This window comes from Theobroma umbraticum, unplaced genomic scaffold (assembly GCF_002168275.2).
Source record: "Theobroma umbraticum cultivar Fairchild unplaced genomic scaffold, ASM216827v3 scaffold_147.0, whole genome shotgun sequence".
Lineage (NCBI taxonomy): Eukaryota > Viridiplantae > Streptophyta > Magnoliopsida > Malvales > Malvaceae > Theobroma > Theobroma umbraticum.
In genome coordinates, this window is record NW_018397259.1 from 1,785,050 (window position 1) to 1,794,844 (window position 9,795).

Here is a 9,795-nt window from a genome sequence, read left to right on the forward strand (position 1 = left end):
GCCATGGAGTGAAATTGGTCTAATCCTTACCTTTGTGTCTATGAAGATTGTTACTGCTTTGCAACATTCTGGTGGGACTTCACGGGTACCCTAACTTGGTATTGAAAATCGCTAAGAGGCACCAAAATAAGATGAGAGCCTTTGGAAATGTAATTTGCATTTGTACACTAAAGGCATAACAGTATGCACTAAACTTTAACCTAGTGGTCAACATGAATTGGATTGAAAACTTGTAAAGGTTCCAATGATTTGCAAGTAAACCCTAGTCCTTGCTAAATAGTAAAAAAAGGACTAATTAAAATAAAAATAACTTAAATGCCCTAAAATTGCCTAAATACTAGAAACAATTAGAGCCTATAACAAAGTAATGCATAGATCCTAAATTATTTAACTCTACAATCATCTTCTTTTGGTGCTGCATCAGATATGGTGGTTCTTGAAAATGGGAAATTAAATCCTTTACAAACCCTGATGAATTTGAGAATCATCTCAGGTCTTTTGTGAAAACCAGAGGACCAAACCAAGCTAGTGGGCATTTTTCTCTTAACCTGCTTTCGCTTTGGAGATTGTATGGCACACGAGCTGTCTACAATCTTTCAAGAAAGATTGATTTTTATGTATTTCTCTTCTTATATATGATTTCTTTTGAATAAAGTTGGGTTGGCAGTTGATCATGTACTATACAGACACGCAAACATATATATATATATTGCCCTTTGTTCTATAATGCCTTTGCTACATATTTGGTAGTTACTTATAATCATAAGTGGATTGCTGTTTCTGAGGAGAAAAATAAAAAATGTTCAACAGCTTTGTGTCTATATTGCTTCTGATGGAGGTCGAGTTTGTCGTCCACTGGTTATAGCTGACAAGGGAATTTCAAGGATCAAAGATAACCATATGAAGGAGTTGGTGGTAAGTGTGATGTGTAAATCTTTTTCCACAAGGAAATGTTATTAAAGTAATGATTTACTCTTTTGTGCTCATTTAGGATGGAATTCATACTTTCCAAGACTTTGTTCATGGAGGGTTGATTGAGTATCTTGATGTTAATGAACAGAACAATGCTCTGGTCTGTTTTCATCTATTATTTGTAAAATTATAATTGACTGATTGTGAATCTCAAGGCATGATTATCCCCTTTTTTCATATTTAGATTGCATTATATGAGGGAGAGGCCACATCTGAAACAACCCATATTGAGATAGAGCCTTTCACCATCTTAGGCATCTGTGCTGGGCTAATTCCATATCCTCATCATAATCAGTCACCAAGAAATACCTATCAGGTTTTGTCTATCGAATTAATACGCAATTCAGTGATTTTCTTTTTTTTATGACATTTAAGTCTTATGCTATATGTGTATTTATATATAGTGTGCTATGGGTAAGCAAGCTATGGGAAGCATTGCATATAACCAGGCAAGTGCTCTTTCTTATAATTTATGATAACAAAATTTTGTTTCCCCTTTCCTGTACAGGATTATTGTATTCTGGATTGGTGATGGCATTGCATCATGTAAAGCAACATGCTTTAGCTGTGTTTGTGAAGATATGAGGCCAGCTTTACGTCTGCAAAAGTCTTGTTGTTCTAATGTAAATATTGTCATAGTGCAATTCAAATGTATTACGTAGCCTATATGCACTAATGTGAAAACTCGTACTTACCTGGATATTTACAGTATTTGATCTTGGGTACGATAGCTATGCCCTGTAAGCTTTTGTTATTATCATGAAACATTTTAAAATGTTGCCATTGATAGTCAACAGATTCTCTTTTCTTTTCAGCAGCCCCCCTACCCCCCCCCCAAAAAAAAAAATCAAAACAAAGAAAATAAAAGGAGACAATTTCTTGAGAGTAAATCTCTTGTCCCATAAGGAGAATGACAATTTATTACCAAATTATTGATGCTACATGTCCTCATTGCATTTGCTGTGTTTCAGTTCCTTTTCCTTCTGTTGGAATGTTTTGTTGGGCTGTTTCTGTCTGAGATGTTAAGACTGTTAGTTTGAGTCTTTGCAATTTCTTTAAGGGGTCATTGGTAGGATAAAGAGTTGTAGTTCTTATGTATCTTTTCTTTTAGTATTCTTGATTTTTTTTTTATAAGTTTGCTACTTGAAGTTACAGTTTTCTCGAATGGACTCCTTACTTTACCTGTTGCTTTATCCTCAACGGCCTTTATTGACAACAAGGACAATTGAGCTGGTAAGTATGCAGTGTGTTTTTGAGGGTGGTACATCAGTATGTATGATACATAATATACTTTGCTCCCAGGTTGGATATGATAAGCTTGGAGCTGGTCAGAATGCTACTGTTGCAGTGATGAGTTATAGTGGCTATGATATAGAGGATGCTATTGTGATGAACAAGTCATCTCTGGATCGTGGGTTTGGTCGTTGTATTGTCATGAAGAGGTAAACTGTTGTGTAACCTGTTGATTTTATTTCTTTTCTTCCTTCTGGTTGCAGCATTGTAATCCTTTGTTGTGTTTGTGCATTTTGAGATCCCACTTGAGTTTAGAGACTCCAGTTTGCTCATGTCAGATATTCTCCATTGAACAGTTACACTGCCATTTATCAGAAGAATTATGAGAACGGTACATCAGATAGAGTACTTAGGCCACAAAGAACAGGACCTGGTTCAGAAAGGATGCAGGTAACACATGATGGTGCATTTATGTAGTTTTCCTGCTTCATTCTAATGGATTCTGTATTTTGCATCTCTCTATGGCATCATTCAGGTATCCTCACACCATAATTGCTTACTATGAGAAATGCTTTAACATGACTTCATGTATGTTTGGTGGCAATTTTTGCTTTGTTCTCCCTTTCTTGCTTGTTCACTTTGTTTGATTTCTTATTGCCTTTTTAAACTTGATTTTTGCTCTTTCTCTTTTTGGTCTTTCTTGATTCTCCTCTTTTTGTTGTTGAGCCTGTTCAGTTGTCTCCTAGCAATTTTAGCCTTCTTAGCACTCTGTAAATAAGCTAGCTACCCACTTGCATGCAACACACTGCAATTCTCGGAAATAATATTCCTATTTTCTAATCAGCAGAAACATTCTCCAAACCTAACCAGTATCAGCTATTATGGGAGAGTGGTCATGTCCTTTTGAGCATATATGCTTTACCCTCAATAGCAGTGAAAAAGACCTGCAAATTTCAGAGTTTAAGATCACATGGAATTTTTCAAACTAAGCACACACCATATGCCATTTTACTCAACTCCTTAAAATGATAGATGATTTAACCATGTTTCTTGTTACTATAGGGTGATTTGCATAATTCTCACAGTCAAAATCTTGCATGCAAGGGAAGCACTATTTCTAGGATGCCCATTTCTTATCCTGTTTTAGAATAGGTGATTGCATTAAATATTAGTGCCAAGTGTTCTCTTTTCTGGTTATAGATTTTCACATAGATATTGGATGATGACAGACTTGCTGCTCCTGGGGATATAACATCTATAATAATTAGGAGTCTCATCCATATTCTGCATGAAATGAAAACACTGTTTCTAGGATTGCCATTTCTTTTCTTGTTGTGTAATCTGGTGATGACATCCAATCTTACTGCTTAGAGTTCTCTTGTCTGGCACATTGTTTCTTTGTTATAGATACTGGATGATGATGGACTTGCTGCTCCTGGGGAGATAATTAAGCCAAATGACATCTATATCAATAAGGAATCTCCTATTCATACCACAGGGCAACGAGTACCTGCAGATGGACAGCAAGATATGTGAGTTGTTTCTTTCATGTGCGCACTTTTATTGATATTTTAGTATACCTATGTTTCTCACCTGATTAGCAACATGCAGTGCATATAAGCCTGCAAAACAAACATTTAAAGGTCCCGAAGGAGAGTCTTGTGTGGTAGATAGAGTTGCCCTTTGCTCTGATAAGAGTGAGAATTTATGTATCAAGTTTATAATTCGCCATACACGTAGACCAGAGGTATGAAATATAATTTGGTTTCCATTTGAAATATTTTATTTATCATGAACATTTGGCCGACTCTTACGTTATACTTGTTCATTCAGGTTGGTGACAAATTTAGTAGCAGACATGGGCAGAAGGGTGTTTGTGGCACCATCATACTACAGGAAGATCTTCCATTTTCTGAAAATGGCATCTGTCCTGATTTAATCATGAATCCTCATGGTTTTCCAAGGTATTTTCTTTTGCTTTTTCTTATTAATATACTGATGATGGCATTTATTGTGAAGCTTTTTAAGCATTTAAGGACCATTAAGCATCATGCAGTAGCCCTAATGCTTTTGTGTGTGTGTTTCACTATTAAGAGTGGTTTCTTTGCACACATGGAACAAACACTATTACTGAAAAAGATAAATTTCCACACACCGCGTACCTAACACTTAATTTTAGGAGTTCCAAAATGAATGTCTCCTTTACTAGTAAGTCCTTAATTTTAATTTATAGCATTTCCTAATGTCTTCAAGTAACAGATTCAAGTTTTGATACTACAGAAATGCAAAATTTATAATGTAAAAAAGATAAAGCAGAATGGCATGTGGTGCTCCTTCTAAAGGTGCATGCTAGGTTGAAAATACCATGTAAAATGTTACAGAGGAATTTGCACAGATCAGTAAAGTGTTGATAAACTGACTGCAGACTAGAAAAATCAACGCAAAGTGCATAGAAACTTAGAATGACCTAACAGGGCTAAATATATTTTGGAAAGGCTAAGGTGGACCAAGTTAAGGAAAGAAAAAAAAAATAGAATGACCTCTTAGGCAAAAGGGGATGTGGCCCCTGGGCTCCGACCTTGTCTGTACTGAAATCACTTATTTGCTTTGTTCTTCAAAGTTTGCAATTCAAGTTTTATTTATATAGGTTCAATTGGTATTGCTCAGTTGGTATCACTCAGTAGATTTATTTTTGACTGATATTCTTCTTTTATAATCAGTCGGATGACAGTAGGTAAGATGATAGAGCTTCTTGGGGGTAAAGCTGGAGTTTCATGTGGTAGGTTTTACTATGGAAGTGCCTTTGGAGAAGCAAGTGGTCATGCAGACAGGGTTGAAGCTATAAGGTGGATTACTGCTTTCCAACGTATGACTTTAATATCCAACTATTTCAAATTTCAATCCTAGAAAATTTTCCCTGCTTTGTGACAGTGAAACACTTGTGAAGCATGGTTTCAGCTACAATGGCAAGGACTTCATTTACTCAGGTTTTGCTTCTTATTTCATCCCACATGAAGCAAATAATCATGTGGAGTACTAGAAGTTGAAGAGCATCATTTTACACTTTTTTCAAGTTAGAAGAGCAACTTGTGGTCTCTCATCTCTTGCACTTTGCATAATGTGTAAAATGTGGATAAACCTTGCATAGTTGACATGTGGATCGGTGGTTGTATACATATGCGTCCTAGTACTTCCAACTTTGCTTCAGGTATCTCAGGTTGCCCACTACAAGCATTTATCTTCATGGGACCAATTTACTACCAGAAATTAAAACATATGGTGAGATTTTGATCCCATTACAGCATGCAACTCTTTGGTTGTTGATTATCCTTGCTCTCGGTCCAGGGTCAAAAACATTCTGATCATATATTTGGTGAAAGAAACCGCAGGTCTTAGTTTAATTTTAGTCCCTCTACTTCCATCAAATGTTACTTTAATCCCTTTTCTTCAATTTCAATTGACCGAATACCTTTACTTTGATGAACTATTAAACTAATAAGATTAATAGCTTTGCTAACTTACTGTCATTAAGGTGATGACTTGGTGGACAACATGGCATTTTCGATAAAAAATGACTTGTAAATTTTTTAGTGAAATGATAATTTAATCTCTCTCTCTCTCCACTCGAACAAATTTTCTTGCCTGTCAAACATCATACCAGCCATCAAAAAAGAAATATATGTAGAAAAAAATCTTTTATTTGGTTGTGTTCCAAACACTTGTACAAGCCAAAATACACAATGCCATCAGAAAATAATATTTCTTAAGAAATAGTGAAACCATCCAAAAAATAAAACTTCACCACTGCAACAACTGCCAATATCCTCCATCTGTCTCCTTTCCTCAGTTGCAGACTAGCACATATCTGAACATTCAACTTATAATGAAAACAAAATATACTCAAGTATTTCGTAATGCATTCAATATTAATTTAGCTTTGACTTATATTTGCTGATGAGACTTTTAATGATGATTAGGTCCTGGATAAAATCCATGCCAGAGGTAGCGGGCCTCGAGTTATGCTAACTAGGCAGCCTACTGAAGGCAGAGCCCGAAATGGAGGTTTTTATTTATATATAGATTGAAACTTTCTCCATCTGTCTTTTTCTTCTCCATTTCTGTTTTACTTAGGATTATACATTTTAATAGCTATTTGTCTTCTAGGACTGCGTGTAGGAGAAATGGAACGTGATTGCCTGATTTCTTATGGAGCTAGCCTGTTGATTTTTGAGCGCCTAATGATCTCTAGTGATCCTTTTGAAGTGCAGGTAATAGCTCCATGCTTTTGCAGTTTGTTGAATCAGTTATCAAACTCGGGGAACTTATACTTTGCAACCCAGGTTTTTTGCATGGGTTTCCCAGCTAATTTCGTTGTGAGTTTTTCAATCACCATAAGTGCACATCAGTGTCTTTGTTAGAAGGCTTGTTAACAAATTGGCAAAAACATAAGTAATGCTTTAGCATTTAGGAAGTTTTCTTTGTCATGGATCACTTCTTTACAGGATGAAGATCTTCTATCAGATCCGTAACCAACTTTTGGAAAAATTCAATTAAGCTTTACCATGTCTCATTTTGACTTATTTTTAGTCATAAACGTTGTCTCCCAGTCTGCGATGCTACAAACCTTTGCCCTTTCATCTGTTTGTGATATTTCTTCCCAACAGTTACAACCCCTAATTATATCTAATCTTAGGGAAAGAAACCTTAGGTGATGTTTTAATTTGTACACATCTTGGAAGAAATCTTAAGTATGGTGTTTTTACCAAGTCATCCTGCTGGTTGTCAAAATTTGTTCATGTCACTCCTGTACTTGGTATTTGTGAAAAATGTTAACCCTCTAGTCTCAAATTTGCTGACCTTGTTAACCAACTCTCTTTAACTTTGTTGATGTGACAAATATTGGCCTTGACATGACATTATGTGGCAAAAAATAAAGTAAAAAATTAAGAATGAAGAGAAAAGCCTTTTCTTTTGTATTTTTTGTCCGTCTTTTATCACTCCTCCTTTCTCTCTCCACTTCACAAATCTCTCCTCCCTCGAAGGTGCCACGATTGGAGCTTCGTGACACTCAACTCCACACCATATTTGTTGAGATTGCACAATCATTGTCTCCCTAATTTTGAAATTTCCTGTGTCTATATATGGTAGTTTTATTTCATTTTAATATCTGCCTGTCTCTACACCTTTAAAGAGAAAGGGTGGATAAAAGAAGAGAAAACAAAGCTCTTTGCTTACACTTTGATTTAAGCTAGTCAATGTCTTGATTACTTGATTTGAACATTTTGAACAAGTATAGAGACTCATTGCATACTTTAATAGCTTTCTCTGTATATTTTATCAAAGCCATTATATCTGACATTTATGGAGTTTTCACACAGGTTTGTAGAAAGTGTGGTTTGTTAGGATATTTCAGTCATAAGCTGAAAAGAGGGATTTGTTCTTCCTGTAGTAATGGAGATAATATCTCTATGATTAAGTTGACATATGCTTGCAAGCTCTTATTCCAGGTAAGCTTTGACATTTGTTGTGGTTATTATCATGGTTGAATAAGAAATGAGATCTTTGTCTCAATGTTCTAATTCTGTAAGGTTGATTCATTTGCAGCTCGGTATGTTTTTATATATTGTCATAATAGGTTACACTAATAATTCAAATACACTCAGCATCAGATCTATCTATTTTTAACTTTGATACTACTATATAAACATTTGCTTACACGGTTGAAATCATGGGTCGTAATATTCTCAGTCTAGTGTGTTGTTAATACAGAATCAAAATATTTCATGTCAATCATTTTAATGGAGAAGTGAAGACTACCTTTTAAATATGTTTAAGTTCAATTGAGAAGTATTATGAATGGTGTTGTTTTAAAATTTATGTTTTCCTATTATTGAATTTGCTATGGTCATTTTTTTTAGTACTCCCTTTATTTTTCCTTTTCTTTTAATCTAAATAATTTTAAAAAAAGATATATACATATATATATATATATATATATATATATACAGATAATGTAGATAGTTATCTAATTTTATGTTTTTTTAGACAAAGAGAAATTTAATGTAATTGAATTATTCTTATTAGAAAGAAAGGAAGATCAAGAAACCAAAATATAAAAAAAAGATAATAAAAAGTAGTAGGTGATTCATAAATTAATTAGGATTTTGACTGTATTTTCTTTCTTATTTTTTTATTTATTGTCAAAATGAAATGTTTTTCTTATAATAAAGTATTCTTCCCATCATGAGCATCTTGTTTTCAAATGTGCTCGTTTAATGATTCCTAACAAACGCTCACTAATTGCTTCTAAGCTACCATTTCTACTTGGTGCATATAAAAGCATTGATCATTTATTTGGTACAAGACCCTTTAAACTCTTTCTCAATAACTTCTCTTTCACTCAGCCTTTTTCATCTTAATTCTTTACCGAATTCCTTCATTATACATTTTTTATTTTTTTTTCTCTAATTGGTATCCCTCACCTCTTGCCATAAGCACTCATGACTTCATGAACAGCTTTAACTTCTTTTTTATCACCTCTAGCGCATTTCAATTTATTTGTAGTAATATTACCTCTCCCTCCTTACTGGAAAAACCTTTTACATTTTTGACGATTTTATTGAGCAGGATTGCTTGTATTAAGTAAAGCTGCACAAACAAAAAAGAAAAAATCTTGTGCCATTGGAAGAAATGAACAGCTCCACCAAGAAGGAAGATTGACTTGTTCAATCCTACATGTAAGATATGATGAAAGATGTTTCAAGTTTCCCAAGAATTAGATTTTAATTCAATTGCACTTATTCAACTTTAGCACATGACTATTAAATAATAATAACATTTATTAACTCAATTGAAATAAAAATTATACATAAAAATTTCAATTAGTAATATTAACTTTTTGATGTAAGTAATTTTAATTGAGACCATTTATGTATCTAAACATAAAAAGGATAAATATCCATGTGCTTATGAAGTCAAATAATTTCTAAACATAAAGATCTCATTTACAGGTATAGCCAAGTACAAATACAACAACAATAAACATTCAATTTCAAGAAAGTTATAAACTGCATTAAACACTCAATTTCATTACATACAAGAAAAGAAATCATGAGCTTAAAATAAATGAGTATTTAAGTAAATATTCAACATGTTTATCTCATACTCAAGTATTCATAAAATTAGATGAGTATAAGCATTTAAATAAATATTCAATATATGCATCAAAAGCTTAAATTTTCAAAAAAAACTTTTACAAAGTGGATCATAGGGATGCCATCAAGCATTATTCTCAAACATCATCATCAATCAAGCAATCATTACTAAGCAACATCAATCAATCATTTTCAAAGAATTCTCTAATTCATCTAGAAATGATAATTCAAGGAGAAATTCCATATCAAAAGAATATCATCATTTAGCATGCTTAATCATCATCAACTATTCATTTAGTAACCATTCCAAGAAATATTTTCCAAATTATATATGAAGTTAGCAATTCAAGGAGAATTTTGTTATTAAGAAGATATCATTATTAATGAAACATTACTAAAACATTTTATACTTATTGCAATCATGTAAAAGAATATT

General features: G+C 33.5%; 1 protein-coding gene across 1 annotated transcript in view; it reads left to right on the forward strand.

The window, feature by feature from the left end:
- The window catches only part of NRPC2 (nuclear RNA polymerase C2), a 30,086-nt gene that overhangs the window by 16,407 nt on the left and 3,884 nt on the right, over window positions 1–9,795 (forward strand). Inside the window, exons 22-36 of the mRNA XM_021427824.2 lie at window positions 811–915; window positions 992–1,072; window positions 1,157–1,288; window positions 1,377–1,421; window positions 2,128–2,205; window positions 2,275–2,414; window positions 2,562–2,655; window positions 3,613–3,737; window positions 3,817–3,952; window positions 4,039–4,169; window positions 4,926–5,051; window positions 5,137–5,192; window positions 5,414–5,484; window positions 6,183–6,267; window positions 6,370–6,473. Of these exons, the coding sequence (XP_021283499.1) occupies window positions 811–915; window positions 992–1,072; window positions 1,157–1,288; window positions 1,377–1,421; window positions 2,128–2,205; window positions 2,275–2,414; window positions 2,562–2,655; window positions 3,613–3,737; window positions 3,817–3,952; window positions 4,039–4,169; window positions 4,926–5,051; window positions 5,137–5,192; window positions 5,414–5,484; window positions 6,183–6,267; window positions 6,370–6,473 (1,509 nt within the window). The remainder of the gene's footprint in view (window positions 1–810; window positions 916–991; window positions 1,073–1,156; window positions 1,289–1,376; window positions 1,422–2,127; window positions 2,206–2,274; window positions 2,415–2,561; window positions 2,656–3,612; window positions 3,738–3,816; window positions 3,953–4,038; window positions 4,170–4,925; window positions 5,052–5,136; window positions 5,193–5,413; window positions 5,485–6,182; window positions 6,268–6,369; window positions 6,474–9,795) is intronic.